Genomic DNA, 18,538 nt, shown 5'->3' with positions numbered 1-18,538 from the left:
ATTCACATACGCTTAATTATTTTTATTAAAACACGTATAAACTCAGAACCTCCAACATCCAAAACAGTTTATAACCGGAGTGTTAAATATGAGTTGGAAACTCGGGTAGCATCGTTACATCCTCTGTTTCCAAGTTGGATATTTCAGAGTTTCTTAGTTCCAACTTGTGCATGAACGCATCATAAAGGCGGCTCCTCTGCGGTACATGTAGTCCTTCCCTCGATGGGAGACTGAGGACTTGAGTTGTAGTGTCATGAGCAGCCTTTTGCATCTTCTGCAGACTCCTGACAGACCTGCTTTCGGTGCAGAATCCTATCAGAGTAGGAAGACTGACACATCATTTCAGAGACCTGTGATAGTGAGCATATCACATTGCAAAACTGTATTTTTCGAGACAGGTAAATGGAAAAAAATTATATTCCCACCCTTAGGGTTAAAAGATACCAGAGTACAAAATACTTTTTACAGCGTAGGTTTCACATTTCCCTGACCTGGTGCAGACTGCTTCCTCACACGGAAATATCTTTCAAAAGTTGCAACCGTAGAAAATGAATAGAAATTAGACAGATAGCGAAACTTTTATCTAATCGTATACAACACACTTGTGGTAGCCTGTGTAACAGTTAAAATGAGAAAGGAAATTATACAAAAGAGGAAATTATTGTTGGATTCATTTAGTAATGGTGTGCAGTTTCTAGGACATTTCAGACAGATGATGCACCGTACATCAGATGTGCATCAGAGCCACTGACCTGTGTCTGTGACTGTTTCATCTATGTGATTGTATTATCTATAATGTCCTTATCAAGAATAGCTTTTAGGGATATTTAGAACTTTCGAAATGACTTACAATTTATTGTATTTATGATGAATATATCATGTCAGCCATTTGTATATAATGGACTGTAAATAGCGCTGGATTTGGATTTACATCCAAATACACAAGATCTTTACATTGTTCAGAGGAAACTCACCTCATCCACTACCATGTCTAACAATATTGAGTAAGGCTGTAATCCAGAGGTGGGACCAAGTCACTATTATTTGAGTCACAAGTAAGTCACAAGTCAGAAGGTACGAATCTCAAGTCGAGTCACAAGTAGAACAGGCCGAGTCTCAAGTCAATTCCAAGTTGTGTATCTGTATAAACCCATTTGAACTTGGCGATATGTTTGTATATATTTTTTTATTTCACCTTTATTTTACCAGGTAGGCCAGTTGAGAACAAGTTCTCATTTACAACTGCGACCTGGGCGAGATAAAGCAAAGCAGTGCAACAAAAACAACAACATGTAAACAAACATACAGTCAATAGAAAAAATCTATGGACAGTATGTGCAAATGTGGAAGAGTAGGGGGGTAAAGGCAATAAATTGGCCAGATGCGAAATAATTACAATTTAGCATTAACACTGGAGTGATAGATGTGCAGATGATGATGTGTAAGTAGAGGTTCTATCTGCAATCCAAGCACAAGTCTTAACAAATACAGATGGACCAATCAGAATACATCTTTGCCATCTCCCTCTACGTATGGTCTAGGCTAGTCTAGCCAGCAATAATTGCACGCCAGCGAAAACTTCCATGTCAGAAATATTTAAGTGAATTATGTTGTCACTTCATTGTTCAGTGATGATAATAAATTGTCTGATGATCATAATGCATTTCTTAACCTATCTGTGCACAGAACCCGTTAGCGGGATGAAATACAACAACATACAGTGATCGCTACGTAAGTCATATTAAGTCATATTAAACATTCATGAAAATACAAGTGTCTCACATGTTTCGAAAGCCTAGAATCTTGCTAATCCAACTGCGTTGTCAGATTTAAAAAATGATTTACTGCGAAAGGATACGATGCGATTATCTGAGGATAGAGCCCCATAAAAAACAACTATTTCAACCAGCACAGGCGTAACAAAATCACAAACTGCAATAAAATAAATTGTTTACCTTTGACGATCTTCCTCTGTTTGCAATCCCAATGCTCTTTGTTACACAATGAATGGTCCTTTGTTTGATAAAATCCATTTTTATAGCCTAACACGAAACATTTTGTGAACCGCTTGTGTCGTGAATTTCGTCTCATTGCATTTTCGACGACACATTTGAGGTATATACACACACAAAACATGACTTTTCCAGTCATGTTTGGTTTCATTGCAATCAACTGTTTTGTTTGTAACACAACCAGATTTGAAAAAATCTGTCATTCTCCCCTGATAAGGCACTTTTCCCTGGTAGGCCGTCATTGTAAATAGAGTTTGTTCTTAACTGACTTGCCTGGTCAAATAAAAAAAATACCAGAGTAAATTATCTATTGATTCTGTCTCTTCGCAGCAAAATCTACAGAGCTGAGACTGAAATTATGCATTCTGTTGGTGGCAGTGATTTTATATAATAATTTAACTTTAAAATCTTAATTGAATCAAGTGTAGTTTTTTGTACCATGTGCCATGGAATTGGTACATCGAAAATCCTTCCCATTTATTTTGCAACCTGTATGGCGCAGAGATCAACATTTTTGTCCTCAAATGAAACTGGTATATTTTTATATTTATGCCAGTTCCTTTCAGCCAATTTGTATCTTTAATATATGTCAGGCAAACAAATCCCCAACCTTCTCTATTTTCCACTTGCCTCCTCCATTTTTGTGGTAGTACTGCAATCAGTTGGTTGTTAGTTTAGATTGAGCAGATATTCACATATATTTTTGATAGCTGCATGTGACATAACTCCTCTGTTTCTATTCCTAATATCATTAATAAATATAATAGCATTTTAAAATATTTTTTCCATAAAGAATGTTTTTTTATTAATCAGTATATTTGAGTTTAACCATAACATTTGTTGTAATATTTGTTCTATCTTTTCTGGAGGATAAAACTGAAATTGTAACCAGCTTTGTATGGCTTGTTTAAGAAAGGGCGATACTTTGTTGTTTTCAATTAGTCGGAAATTAGAAGTTTTTGAACAAAGGACGAGCCTTTCTTAATAATCTCCTGGAGAAACGTTTTGGGTTTAAGTATAACTTATGTATGAGTGAAGCTTTTAGTGAGAGGTTTAAAGCTTTAATATTTAATAATCATTTTAGCCGCCTAAACTCATATTCATTATATAAATAGGCACGTGGCTTCTTCCTTGCTGAGCGGCCTTTCAGATTATGTCTATATACTGTTGGGGAATAATCAGAATTAGACGACAATACGACTTGTTTTTCTGTGGATATAGATACTTTTGTATTTGTTTCCTACCGCATCTTCACAAGGTTCTTTGCTGTTGTTCTGGGATTGATTTGCACTTTTCGCACCAAGTACGTTAATCTCTAGGAGACAGAACACGTCTCCTTCCTGAGCGGTATGATGGATGCGTGGTCCCATCGAGTTTACATATGTACAGATGAATGTACCTTCAAGCATTTGGAAATTGCTCCCAAGGATGAACTAGACTTGTGGAGGTCTACAATTGTTTTGGCTTGGCTGATTTCTTTTGATTTTGCCATGATGTCAAGCAAAGAGGCACTGAGTTTGAAGGTAGGCCTTGAAATACATCCACGGGTACACCTCCAATTGACTCAAATGATGTCGATTAGCCTGTCAGAAGCTTCTAAAGCCATGACATAATTTTCTGGAATTTTCCAAGCTGATTAAAGGCACAGTCGACTTTGTGTATGTAAACTTCTGATCCACTGGAATTGTGATACATTGAAATAATATGTCTGTAAACAATTGTTGGAAAAATGAGTTGTGTTATTTACAAAGTAGATGTCCTAACCGACTTGCCAAAACTATCGTTTGTTAATTAACAAGAAATGTGTGGAGAGGTTGAACAACTAGTTATAATGACTCCAACCTAAGTGTATGTAAACTTCCGACTTCAACTGTATCTCTATATACAGTGGCTTGCGAAAGTAATCACCCCTTTTTGCATTTTTCCTATTTTGTTGCCTTTCAACCAGGAATTAAAATATATTTTTGGGGGGGTTGTATCATTTGACTTACACAACATGCCTACCACTTTGAAGATGCAAAATATTTGTTATTGTGAAACAAACAAGAAATACATTTTTTTTAAACTGAAAACTTGTGCGTGCATAACTATTCACCCCCCCCCCCCCCCAAGTCAATACTTTGTAGAGCCACCTTTTGCAGCAATTACAGCTGTAAGTCTCTTGGAGTATGTCTCTATAAGTTTGGCACATCTAGCCACTGGGATTTTTGCCCGTTCTTCAAATCAAATCTGCTCCAGCTCCTTCAAGTTTGATGGGTTCCACTGGTGTACAGCAATCTTTAAGTCATACCACAGATTCTCAATTGGATTGAGGTCTGTTCTTTGACTAGGCCCTTCCAAGACATTTAAATGTTTCCCCTTAAACCACTCAAGTGTTGCTTTAGCAGTATGCTTAGTGTCATTGTCCTGCTGGAAGGTGAACCTCCGTCCCAGTCTCAAATCTCTGGAAGACTGAAACAGGTTTCCCTCAATAATTTCCCTGTATTTAGCACCATCCATAATTTCTTCAATTCTGACCAGTTTCCCAGTCCCTGTCGATGAAAAACATCCCCACACCATGATGCTGCCACCACCATGCTTCACTGTGGGGATGTTGATCTTGGGGCGATGAGAGATGTTGGGTTTGCGCCAGACATGGTGTTTTCCTTGATGGCCAAAAAGCTCACATTTAGTCTCAACCTTACCAGAGTACCTTCTTCCTTATGTTTGGGGAGTCTCCCAAATGCCCTTTGGCAAACACCAAACATGTTTGCTTTTTTTATGGACACTCTTCCGTAAAGCCCAGGTCTGTGGAGTGTACAGCTTAAAGTGGTCCTGTGGACAGTTACTCCAATCTCCACTGCAGCTCCTTCAGGGTTATCTTTGGTCTTTGTTGTCTCTCTGATCAATGCCCTCCTTGCCTGCTCCATGTGTTTTGGTAGGCAGCCCTCTCTTGGCAGGTTTGCTGTGGTGTTATATTCTTTCCAGTTTTTAATAATGGATTTAATGGTGCTCCATGGGATGTTCAAAGATTCAGATTTTTTTTATAACTCAACCTTGATCTGTACTTCTCCACAACTTTGTCCCTGACCTGTTTGGAGAGCTCCTTGATCTTCATAGTGCCGCTTGCTTGGTGGTGCCCGTTGCTTAGTGGTGTTGCAGACTCTGAGGCCTTTCAGAACAGGTGTAAATATACTGAGGTCATGTGACAGATCATGTGACACTTACAATGGTTCCTCCTTTAAAAGTTGCGTCGTACTGCGGCTCACCTTGTGTGCTGCTGCAGCATTCTGTGGCACGCAGCCATTTTTTCTGTTACTGCAAGTTATTGCTAGTTTGACCACCAGAGGGCATATTTGAGAAGCATCTGATTGTAAAGTGGTGATCCTTACTGACCTAAAACAGGGAATTTTCAATAGGATTAAATGTCAGGAATTGTGAAAAACTGAGTTTACATGTATTTGGCTAAAGTGTATGTGAACTTCCGACTTCAACTGTATACCCCAAAAATATATGGGATATTGGAAATGATGCATACAATTACATTGATGGAAGCAACAATATATCCACAATATTAAAGCTGATCCACCCTCTACATTTGTATACATAAAAGGAAAATATACAAATAAAACAATAATAATACATTAAAACCTCTTACTCCCACCCGACACGCAGACGTCCCATCTAGACACCTGGAAATGCAAATGCGCTATGCTAAATGCTAAATGTACTCGTTAAAACTCAAAAGTTCATTAAAACACACATACAGGGTATTGAATTAAAGCTACGCTCGTTGTGAATCTAGCCAACAAGTCAGATTTTTAAAATGCTTTTCGGCGAAAGCATGAGAAGCTATTATCTGATAGCATGCAACACCCCGAAATACCTGAAGGCGACGTAAACAAAATAATTAGCGTAGCCGGCGCTACACAAATAGCAGAAATAAAATATAAAACATTAATTACCTTTGACGAGCTTCTTTGTTTTCCTATATGCCCCATAAACATCACTATTGGGTCTTTTTTTCGATTAAATCGGTCCATATATACCCAAAATATCCATCTATGGAAACTGTGTGATTCAGAAAAAAACACTGTTTCAAAACGCAGCGTCATTTTTTAAAATTAAAAAAGTCAACGATAAACTTTCACAAAACACTTCGAAATACTTTTGTAATCCAACTTTAGGTATTAGTAAACGTTAATAACATATCAAATTGATCACGGGGCGAAGTGTATTCAATACCTCCACGTCTTCAAATCATGTTCGGGAAATCTCTCTTCCAAAACGTCCTGTCGGAGACCGGCCGAAATGGAATCTCTCTCCTTTGTTTGACCAAGAAATAACTCCCAGGAAATTGACAAGACTGGCGACATCGTGTGGAAGCTGTAGGAATTGCAATCTCGGACCCATTTATTGGTGTCCCTTAAACAATACATGCAAGTGGCGCATGGATATTTTTTCCAGTTTTCAGTGACCAGTTTTTCTTGCGCTTTTCGATGAAACACACGCTCTGTTATAGTCACAGCCGTGATTTAACCAGTTTTAGAAACGTGAGAGTATTTTCTATCCACACATACTAATCATATGCATATACTATATTCCTGGCATGAGTAGCAGGACGCTGAAATGTTGCGCGATTTTTAACAGAATGTTCGAAAAAGTAGGGGGTCGACTTAAGAGGTTTAATACAATTATAAAAAACATGTTTGATACCATTCCATTGAATCCATTCCAGACATTATTAGGAGCCGTCCTACAGTGATAGAACAGTATGATCTGAACCCAGATTTACATTTCAGAGCCATAATGTTCTATCAGCAATTGCACCCCCCTAAAAAACAGATTTATAAATGGCTCAGGATTTTGATACTCTGTACCTTTAAGGTGAGATCTGACACGTGAAAGCTTTGATGCTTAGTGTCTCAAAACAGTGTTTTTTACAGTCCCAGGGTCATTAAGTATTTGTCTATTTTTGAGGCTACCAGACAGCCCTTTTCATTATTTTGTCCACATTATGTAATAATTAATTTGAACAACAAATTCCAAATGCAAGCTTCATAAGTAAATTATAAATATCAAGCTATTTTGACATACCAAAAGACCAGTAGGCCTACGCTAGTAATTGCTGCTTGATGCCCCATTGCTGGTGAGCTTGCATCGTAAATAGTTACAATTGTTGATCACCCCCCAAAAAAATTGGAGCTGCATATGTACAGGGAGAACACGTGCAAACGATCACTGCGCAAATGTAGCCTGTTATTACAGCCATAAACAGGGATGCATTTTCAAAACTCAAGATACAGAAATACACTGCATTTTACAGCTGCATTTTGAGCTGAACGTTATTCAAGTTAGCAGTCAATATAAACTAGGAATATCATGTCGTCTTGTCACTTCTCTGGAGTCCAGATTAAGCCAGATTATACGGCCTGCCTGTATGCAGCAAGGGCTGCGGGATCAGATGGAAAGCATGATCTGCCGGTGGCCTTTTTCTTCCTCACAAATATCGTAATTCATTTCGTCGGCTACTAGGTCGGCTACTCTGGTTTTGCCAAGCAACACCTAAGAAAATTAAACAATAACTTTATGGTCACTCATCTGGATATGAGAGCCCGCCCTTGCATGCCAATGCTGATGACTGGTCGTTGGTCAATAAATCAATCAATAAAATGTACTTATAAAGCCCATTTTACATCAGCAGAGCAATGCAGATGTAGAAGCATGGTGGCTAGGAAAAACTCCCTAGAAAAGGCAGGAACATAGGAAGAAACCTAGAGGGGAACAAGGCTCTGAGGGGTGGCCAGTCCTCTTCTGGCTATGCCAGTGGAGATTATAACCGTCACAGTGTACATTTAGGCTATATTGTTCAAGAATTTCAGATATTACTCTAAAGGGGAGGGTCCGGGTGGGCCTTCTTTACGGCGGCGGCTCTGGTGCGGGATGTGGACCCCGCTCCACCTTTGACTTGGCCCACTTAGGTGGTGCCTCTGGTGCGGAGTGGGGACCCTCGCCGCCGACCCCGGACAGGCGGGAGACTCTGGCAGCGCCGGACAGGCGGGAGACTCTGGCAGCGCCGGACAGGCGGGAGACTCTGGCAGCGCCGGACAGGCGGTGAATACAAATCAAATCAAATCAAATCAAATTTTATTTGTCACATACACATGGTTAGCAGATGTTAATGCGAGTGTAGCGAAATGCTTGTGCTTCTAGTTCCGACAATGCAGTAATAACAAGTAATCTAACTAACAATTCCAAAACTACTGTCTTGTACACAGTGTAAGGGGATAAAGAATATGTACATAAGGATATATGAATGAGTGATGGTACAGAGCAGCATAGGCAAGATACAGTAGATGGTATCGAGTACAGTATGTACAAATGAGATGAGTATGTAAACAAAGTGGCATAGTATAGTATAAAGTGGCTAGTGATACATGTATTACATAAGGATACCGTCGATGATATAGAGTACAGTATATACGTATGCATATGAGATGAATAATGTAGGGTAAGTAACATTTATATAAGGTAGCATTGTTTAACCTTTCTGATCTCCCCATCCCGGATCCGGGTTCGTGAATACAGACTCAAGCTCATTACCATAACGCAACGTTAACTATTCATGAAAATCGCAAATGAAATGAAATAAATATGCTAGCTCTCAAGCTTAGCCTTTTGTTAACAACACTGTCATCTCAGATTTTCAAAATATGCTTCTCAACCATTGCAAAACAATCATTTGTGTAACAGTATTGATGGCTAACGTAGCATTTAGCATTAGCATTCAGCTGGCAACATTTACACAAAAAAACAGAAAAGCATTCAAAAAAATCATTTACCTTTGAAGAACTTCAGATGTTTTCATTGAGGAGACTCTCAGATAGCAAATGTTCAGTTTTTCCTGAAAGATTATTTGTTTAGGACAAATCGCTCCGTTTTCTGCGTCACGTTTAGCTATGAAAAAACCCCTGTATCCAGGATTGTGTAAATCTATCAGCAAGCTCATTAGCATAACACAACGTTAACTATTTATGAAAATCGCAAATGAAATGAAATAAATATGCCATCTCTCAAGCTTAGCCTTTTGTAAACAACACTGTCATCTCAGATTTTCAAAATATGCTTCTCAACCATAGGAAAACAATCATTTGTGTAAAAGTAGCTAGCTAGAGTTAGCATTTCGCGTTAGCATTTAGCGTTAGCATTAGCGTTAGCATCCAGCACGCAACATTAACAAAAACATAAAAGCCTTCAAATAAAATCATTTACCTTTGAAGAACTTCTGATGTTTTCAATGAGGATACTCTCAGTTAGATAGCAGATGCTCAGTTTTTCCAAAAAGATTCCTTGTGTATTAGAAATAGCTCCGTTTTATACATCACATTTGGCTACCAAAAAAAATCCATAAATTCAGTCCTCAAAACGCAAACTTTTTTCCAAATTAACTCCATAATATCGACTGAAAACATGGCAAACGTTTTTTAGAATCAAGCCTCAAGGTGTTTTTCACATATCTCTTCATTGATACATCGTTCTTGGAAACATGCTTTCTCTCCTGAATCCCAGGAGAAAATGACCGCACCTGAAGATTACGCACAAATTTAGACAAAGGACACCGGGCGGACCTCTGGAAAATGTAGTCTCTTATGGCCAATCTTCCAATGATATGCCTACAAATACGTCACAATGCTGCTAAGACCTTGGGCGAACGACAGAAAGTGTAGGCTCATTCCTTGCGCAATCACAGCCATATAAGGAGAGAATGGAAAACAGAGCTTCAGAAATTCTGCTAATTCCTGGGTGATGCATCATCTTGGTTTCGCCTGTAGAATGAGTTCTGGGGCACTTACAGACAAAATCTTTGCAGATTCTGAAACTTCAGAGTGTTTTCTTTCCAAAACTGTCAAGAATATGCATAGTCGAGCATCTTTTCGTGACAAAATATCGCGCTTAAAACGGGAACGTTTTTTATCCAAAAATGAAATAGCGCCCCTAGAGCTCTAACTGGTTAAAGTGGCTAGTGATATATTTACATCATTTCCCATCAATTCCCATTATTAAAGTGGCTGGAGTTGTGTCAGTGTCAGTGTGTTGGCAGCAGCCACTCAGTGTTAGTGGTGGCTGTTTAACAGTCTGATGGCCTTGAGATAGAAGCTGTTTTTCAGTCTCTCGGTCCCAGCTTTGATGCACCTGTACTGACCTCGCCTTCTGGATGATAGCGGGGTGAACAGGCAGTGGCTCGGGTGGTTGATGTCCTTGATGATCTTTATGGCCTTCCTGTGACATCGTGTGGTGTAGGTGTCCTGGAGGGCAGGTAGTTTGCCCCCGGTGATGCGTTGTGCAGACCTCACTACCCTCTGGAGAGCCTTACGGTTGAGGGGCCGTGGAGGCGCACTTGCAGTCTCGAGCGCAGAGCTGGCCCCACCCGTTCTGTCTGGAAGCCAGCTTCCACCCGGCAAATGCGGGACGCTGGCACCGAGCACACCGGCCTATGAATGCTCGGCTGAGACACAGTGCGCATCGCCCCATAGCATGGGGCCTGAGCAATCCCATGCGTGCCACAGTAAGCACGGGGAGTGGGCTCAGGTCTCCAACCTGACTCCGCCACACTCCCCAGGTGCCCCCCGCAAAAACATTTTTGGGGGCTGCCTCTCGTGCTTCCTGGCCAACCGTGTTCCCTCATACCGCTGGTTCCCTTCTTCTGCTGCCTTTGCTCTCCTGGCTCTCCACCTGTTCCCATGGGAGGCGATCCCTTCCAGCCAGGATCTCCTCCCATGTGTAGGATCCCTTCCCGTCCAGAATGTCCTCCATTGTCCAGTCCTCTTTTCCATGCTGCTTTGTCCTTTGGTGGTTGGTAGTTCTGTAACGGCTGTTGGTGGAAGAAGGTGAGGACCAAGGTGCAGCGTGGTACGTGTTCATGCTTTATTAGTTGAACTGAACACTGAAAAGCAAAACAACAAAGAGAACAACCCAAATAGTTCTGTCTGGTGCAGACACAGAAACAGAAAGCAACTACCCACAAAAACCCAGTGGGAAAAAGCTACCTATTTATGGTTCTCAATCAGAGACAACGATATACATCTGCCTCTGATTGAGAACCACACCAGCCAAACAACAAAGAAATACAAAACATAGAAAATTAACATAGAATGCCCACCCTAGTCACACCCTAGCCTAACCAAAATAGAGAATAAAAGCCTCTCTATGGCCAGGGCGTGACAGAACATATGAAAGCTGGTGGTTCCTTTTAACATGAGTCTTCAATATTCCCAGGTAAGAAGTTTTAGGTTGTAGTTATTATAGGAATTATAGGACTATTTCTCTCTATACCATTTGTATTTCATTAACCTTTGACTATTGGATGTTCTTATAGGCACTTTAGTATTGCCAGTGTAACAGTATAGCTTCCGTCCCTCTCCTCGCTCCTCCCTGGGCTCGAACCAGGAACACAATGACAAGAGCCACCCTCAAAGCAGCGTTACCCATGAAGAGCAAGGGAAACAACCACTCGAAGGCACAGTGCGAGTGACGTTTGAAACGCTATTAGCGGAAGTTGATAGGCTTTGAAGTCATAAACAGCACAATGCCTGAAGCACAGAGCTGCTGGCAAAACGCATGAAAGTGCTGTTTGAATGAATGCTTACGAGCCTGCTGGTGCCTACCATCACTCAGTCAGACTGTTCTATCAAATCAGACTTAATTATAACATAATAATACACAGAAATATGAGCCTTAGGTCATTAATGTGGTCGAATCCGGAAACTATCATCTCAAACAAAACGTTTATTCTTTCAGTGAAATACGGAACCGTTCCGTATTTTATCTAATGGGTGGCATCCCTAAGTCTAAATATTCCTGTTACATTGCACAACCTTCAATGTTATGTCATAATTACGTAGAATTCTGGCAAATGAGTTCGCAACGAGCCAGATGGCCCAAACTGTTGCATATACCCTGACTCTGCGTGTAATGAACGCAAGAGAAGTGACACAATTTGACCTGGTGAATACTGCCTGCTAACCTGGATTTCTTTTAGCTAAATATGCAGGTTTAAAAATATATACTTCTGTGCATTAATTTTAAGAAAGGCATTAATATTTATGGTTAGGTACACGTTGGAACAACGGCAGTCCTTTATCACGAATGCGCACCGCATCGATTATATGCAACACAGGACACTCTAGATAAACTAGTAATATCATCAACCATGTGTAGTGAGTGATTATGATTGATTGATTGATTGTTTTTTATAAGATAAGTTTAATGCTAGCTAGCAGCTTACCTTGGCTTCTTACTGCATTTGCGTAATAGGCAGGCTCCTTGTGTGGCAGGTGGTTAGAGCGTTGGACTAGTTAACTGTAAGGTTGCAAGATTGAATCTCTGAGCTGACAAGGTAAAAATCTGTCGTTCTGCCCCTGAACAAGGCAGTTAACCCACTGTATCTAGGCCATCATTGAAAATAAGAATGTGTTCTTAACTGACTTGCGTGTAAAACAAAAGGGGGGGGGGAAAGAAAAATCGGCCAAATCGGCATCCAAAAATACCGATTTCCGATTGTTATGAAAACTTTAAATCGGCCCTAATAAATTGGCCATTCCGATTAATCGGTCGACCTCTACTCACAACCCTCCAAAACCTTCTCACTGCACTAGCACTTCTCACTGCACTGATTTGTGTTGATTGACAATTGCTGGCCCAATCAGAGGGCTGAGTGTGTTTCACTAGCTGCATGGAGAGTACCCTAACCCACAGAGACTCTGTGCCACAAAATGAGTGACAAAACGTTACAAAACCTGGCCAGATAATTTCAAGTCATCAGTCTCAAGTGAATGTCAAGTCTCAAGTCTTGGCAAAGTTGGTAGACTTTAGAAAAGCAAGCAATAACTAAATGTACAGAATAAAACAAAATATTGTTTACCCAGATTTTAGCAGAGATGCAGAGAAGCATATTTAGGGGGTGGGGGGAATGATTTGGGGATGACATTTAAACCAAAGTGTGTATTCCAGTCACTTATTGTCATTCAAGGTATGAAAACAAACATCTAAATATGTCTTGTTTTGGTCAGCTGTATAGTACAACGTCACAATTTGATTGTTGATATACAGTACTGTATGACCCCATTCTCTGCTTCACTGATCTTTCGCCTCAGAAGGGAGATGAAACAAAGACCAAATATCTCAATCCATTCATATCCCCATTTCCCTATTGTCCGAATTGACATTTAGAACAAACTGCTTCCTGTAGCAACCAAGCTGAACTATTAGGTGTGAACTACACAATCCCTTTATGTCTAGAGCCTGGTTCTGTGGAATAGCAGTAGTTTTTGTGTAATTTCCACTGATGCCATTCTCCTATCTGCTCTGTAGGACCCCTGTGAGTACTGTGAGTGCACATCCATTTATATTCTTGCTGCTCAGGCAAATAGCAGTCAATTAAAATATAGCATCGATGTAAGGATTATGCTGTTAGTGGAGTGAGTATTCTCATTAGCAACACTACCACCACTGTGAAATGAAGAGTGAGTGATTGGTGGCACTTTCAATTTAAATGTTGTGTTGTTATGGACTTTGAAACTGTGAATGGATGACAATTATAATAACATCACAACATTTGTTGACTGTACACAGTTACATACGGAGATATGTTTGAATGTAATTACAATACATGCACATCCATTAGATAGGGTCATCACACATGAGATTGCAATGATGACTCACTCTCAATTGATAAGGAGATACATTCGTAAAATGGTAACTCATAACTTCCAACATGAAAACTCGTCAAACATAATAAAATAATTAGGAATCGGAATTAAAATGCAAGGAGATGTCGACGCGCAGAACCCACTGAGTTTTGTAATTAGGGGTAGTGAGTCTAATTTAAAGCGGATTTTGATTGTGCTAATTATGTAATCGTCTTCCCTTCCACGTTTCGATGTGGCCTTTTAAGAAGTTCACTGAGAGAATAGGGGTGTGAACATTGCTTTGTTATCTTTTAACAGGGGCATGATCAAAATAATTTACATTATTATAAAACATTATTAAGTGTGTTAATCCATATTTCAATGTTTAAGTCAGGCCCCTGGTGTACTCTAATCATTAAAGTTGTATTTTTGTATATCCATTATTTGATAGTTGGAGCTCTGATATGAAAATCAGTGGCCCTGCGGCCTTGTGAATGTTGACCTGTTAAAAGGTCTTACTCACGTCGGCTGCGGAGAGCATGATCACACAGTCGTCCGGGACAGCTGATGCTGTTGTGTCACTGGGCAGCTCTCGGCTGTGCTTCCCTTTGTAGTTTGTAATCGCTTGCAAGCCCTGCCACATCCGACAAGTGTCAGAGCCGGTGTAGTACAATTCGATCTTAGTCCATTATTGACGCTTTGCCTGTTTGATGGTTCGTCGGAGGGCATTTCTTATAAGCTTCCTCGTTAGTGTCCCGCTCCTTGAAAGCGGCAGCTCTACCCTTTAGCGCAATGCGAATATTGCCTGTAATCCATGTGTTCTGGTTGAGGTATGTACGTACAGTCACTGTGGGGACGACATCCTCAATGCACTTATTGATGTGACTGATGTGTTGTACTCCTCAATACCATCGGAAGAATCACAGTATATATTCCAGTCTGTGCTAGAAAAACAGTCCTGTAGTTTAGCATCTGCTTCTTCTGACCACTTTTTTTATAGACCATGTCACTGGTGCTTCCTGCTTTAATTTTTGGTTGTAAGCAGGAATCAGGAGGATATAATTATGGTCAGATTTGCCAAATGGAGGGAGATTGGAGAGCTTTGTACGCGTCTCTGTGTGTGGAGAAAAGGTGATATTAATATGCACTGCACGATATTATGACCTCCCCGTTTTCTCAGATTTCAATCAGCTTTGCACTGCATTTCACCTCTGAAAGTTATATATAGAATGATGTACAGTTTTGGTTTTATTTGGTCATTTCTTTCAGTCTTTCAATATTATACATTGAAAGAGTGGATGTCCAGTTCAACACGTTACTTCAGTCAATACAATATTACTGTTATAGCATACAGGTCATCACCATTTTGTAAAATATTCAATAGAAACACTGTAAATTAATCTCTGTTCTCTTTGTAGATAATGTATCCCAGATATCCCATTCGTCAGTGAGTATTCGTATCCTGGATGTGAATGACAACCCTCCTGAACTGGCCACGCCCTATGAGGCATCTATCTGTGAGGATGCCAAGCCGGGTCAGGTAAGGGCAAACTTTAAAGTATTGCATTAATACCATGTATTTAATGTGCTGGTTGTGTGAATGGTGTGTGTGAAAGAAGTTGCTGGTATTTCATGAATTCATCATCATAATTATTTCCAGTAGATTAGCAAAAATATTACCATGACTCAACCAAAACTGAGTTCAACAGCAATAAAGGGCTAAGAAAACAAATCCCATTGGAAACCTGACTTAATTGGCAATATTTTTTAATACATTTTGAATTTCTAAGGTGTACATACAGAAATGTAATGTAATGTGATGATTTACCAACGCAGGGTTTTCAATATCACAGTTGTGGAACAGCCCATGGTTGCATTGTGCTCTATCCAGTTTTGTTTTAAGAACTATCCAGCACCAGCAATCCAACTCCTCTACTTCATTTAAACTATCTCTGACACATCAACATCGAAGATGTTGTTTCCAAAGCTGTGTTTAAAACATAAGTTGTTTGCCATATACTAGTAGACCTTTGTATACTTGCTGGTCGGATGCAATGTTGTGAAATCAGTTTGTGTTGGTTGTAGAGCACAGCCAAGACATTCTTCCTCTTTGTCAGAATTGTTTCATTATCGCCTAGATTCTCATTTGGACCTTTCTCAATTGGACAGCATGATCTATTTGACACTTTGTTCCAAAGGCAATTTATAAACTCTGTTTTTGGCACACAAGCAGCTTACCAAACTAGGCTTACGCCAATACTTGAGTTATTGGATATAAAAGGAAAATGTATGTCTGTGCTCTTTGCATTTGTGCTTTCTTGACTGAAGATGTAAAGCTGGGATTGAATCAGTATATAATATGCCATTTAGCAGACACTTTTATCCAAAGTGACTTACAGTGAGTGTGTACATTTTACATTTGGTGGCCCCAGCATCAATATACAAGGATCAGTCTTCAATATAGTGTCAAAAAATACAAATTGACTTAGCCGCTTTGGAGGAGTATGCTAATTTTAATTTGTTGACATCATGCATTTGCATGCGATTTTATACCCTTTTATCTGTTGTATTTATTAAACAAACAAAAAATGCCAGCTGTTTTGAAATTTACTACATAATATTCAACAGCCGATTTACTGGAGAGATTACACAATATCATTGAAGTTGGACAGAAATGAATGCATAATCCAAAGGTCATGAACTTGGAACAGTTGGTGGTGTAAGAATAAAACATGTGTGGCTGTATGCATAGTGCAGAAGAAGGAGAATAGACAGAATAATAGCCCTGATTCTCAACTCCCATTAAAAATGGACGGGGTCATTAAGGTATTTTATTTCCATTCATGGTCAACAAGCCACGGCCTCAGTTGGAGCCAATTACACTGAGCGGAGCAAAGGAATAATTAAAAGACTGGGGATGCATCCCAAATGGTATTTTACTCCCTATATAGTATAGTGCACTACTTTTGATCAGGGCCCTATAGGCCCTAGTCAAAGGTAGTGCACTATATAAGGAGTAGGGTGACATCTGGGATGCACAGAGATTTTAAGCGAGGCCTCCAAGCTGGAATCCACATTTACATGTGTAATGAGGCTTAGGCCTCCCCTCCTCTTGCTCTGCAGACTCTTAACTGCTCATCGCCCTCTGTGTTTGCCACCTCTCCCAATAACATTGTCTGGTCTGATCTCTTGCCACCTCGCTCCTTCCTCGCTCCCTCCTCCATCTGCAAGCCAACATTAACCTTCAACACATAATCATAGGGAGACCATTAGTCTTATTGTTGAGATTTTCCCCAACAGGATTCTTTCACAGGTCCATTTAGATTTCAGACGTGCAGCTCAAAGATGTTCAGCTCACGGGCACATTGGCATTTGGAAATCTTTTTCAAATAACGTAGATAGGACCATATTTTCCCATTTTAATTTATCCACTGACGTCTATCCATTGATGGGTCAGGAAAAATGGTGAGGTAAGCGTTAGAAATAAAATGGAATGGGCTTCTGTTTTTGTTGAAGGCACAAACAAATAAAATTGTATTTGTCTCATGCGCCGAATACAACAGGGTAGACCACACAGTGAAATTCTTACTTACAAGCCCTTATCCAACAATACAGTTAAGAAAATAAATAAAAGTAACAAATAATTAAAGAGCAGCAGAAAAATAACAAAAGCAAGGTTATATACATGGGGTGCTGGTACAGAGTCAATGTGCGGGGGCACCGGTTAGGCAAGGTAACTGAGGTAATATGTACATGTAGGTAGAGTTAAAGTGACTATGCATAGATAATAAACCGAGAGTAACAGCAATGTAAAAGAGGGGGGGGGGGGGGGGGGGGGCAATGCAAATAGTCTGGGCATCCATTTGATTAGCTGTTCAGGACTCTTATGGCTTGCGGGTAGAAGCTGTTAATAAGTATTTTGGACCTAGACTTGGTGCTCCAGTACCGCTTGCCGTGCGGTAGCAGAGAGAACAGTCTATGACTAGGGTGGCTGGAGTCTTAAACAAGTTTTAGGACCTTCCTCTGACACCACATGGTATAGAGGTCCTGGATGGCAGGAAGCTTGGCCCCAGTGATGTACTGGGGCGTACACACTACCCTCTGTAGTGCCTTGATTGGTTGTTGTTGACGTGGACGGCAATGAACTTGAAGCTCTCAATCTGCTCCACTACAATGCATACAGTACTGTAAACCAGGACACTCAAAACTGTGCTCTCTTGGTCTAGCTGTCTCGTAGCTGCTGGGACATTTCATTTATTTTCTTCCTGCTCTGTAATGTTCCAGAAGTTCTCTCGTCTTTGACCGCAAAATGTTTTAATGGAAATGTGTTGTCTTTGGGTCAGGGGTTTCTCGTGTTCATTCTCTGCCTTGGCATAGCTACTTGGAGCATTCTGGGACAGATTTGCTGCTCTCTATGGGGCCAATTCCGACCCAAGTTATGTGTGCGAAAATGAAACTTAATTCCCTTTTTATGCACTTTTCTCTATGCGTATTCTGACCTTGAACTTAAGCATGAGAATAACATGCTATTCAACCGTAATTATTTTGGGGTGGAGATCAAAGAAATTAAGGTGTGGAGGAGGTGTGTCTACAGAGACTTCATATTCTGACCTTGACTTACTTCCCTCATAATTCCACCAGCCTAGTGCTCATGAAAAGTTGGAATAAGGAATGTGCCACTGTAGCAAACGTGTAACAACTGTTTGGGTTTGAAAACCGGTCAAGGTATAGAGACATACTAGATGAAAAATTAGGTTTAATAGACATACATACAGTGCCTTCAATAAGTATTCACACCCCTTGCCTTTTTCCACACTGTGTTGTTACATCCTGAATTAAGAATATATTATATTGAGATTT

General features: G+C 40.1%; 1 protein-coding gene and 1 long non-coding RNA gene across 5 annotated transcripts in view; one reads left to right on the top strand and one right to left on the bottom strand.

The window, feature by feature from the left end:
• Window positions 1–18,538, top strand: part of LOC110493893 (cadherin-22) — a 307,060-nt gene that overhangs the window by 251,174 nt on the left and 37,348 nt on the right. For all 3 annotated transcript variants that reach the window (XM_021568462.3, XM_090205033.1, XM_036949887.2), the window contains one exon: window positions 15,097–15,218. In XM_021568462.3, the coding sequence (XP_021424137.1) occupies window positions 15,097–15,218 (122 nt within the window). The remainder of the gene's footprint in view (window positions 1–15,096; window positions 15,219–18,538) is intronic.
• Window positions 187–9,396, bottom strand: LOC149975857 (uncharacterized). 2 transcript variants are annotated; one of them, XR_016487808.1, is made up of 3 exons: window positions 9,264–9,396; window positions 8,834–8,895; window positions 187–312 (listed from the first exon to the last, which is right to left on the bottom strand). It is a non-coding gene; the product is annotated as an uncharacterized LOC149975857 (long non-coding RNA). The 2 variants fall into 2 exon arrangements; XR_016487807.1 differs by lacking the exon at window positions 187–312 and adding an exon at window positions 7,978–8,085.

Source organism: Oncorhynchus mykiss, chromosome 17 (assembly GCF_057628025.1).
Source record: "Oncorhynchus mykiss isolate SJ-2025 chromosome 17, ASM5762802v1, whole genome shotgun sequence".
Lineage (NCBI taxonomy): Eukaryota > Metazoa > Chordata > Actinopteri > Salmoniformes > Salmonidae > Oncorhynchus > Oncorhynchus mykiss.
The sequence above is the reverse complement of the archived record's forward strand: the minus strand, read 5'-3'. Positions and strand labels throughout refer to the sequence as shown.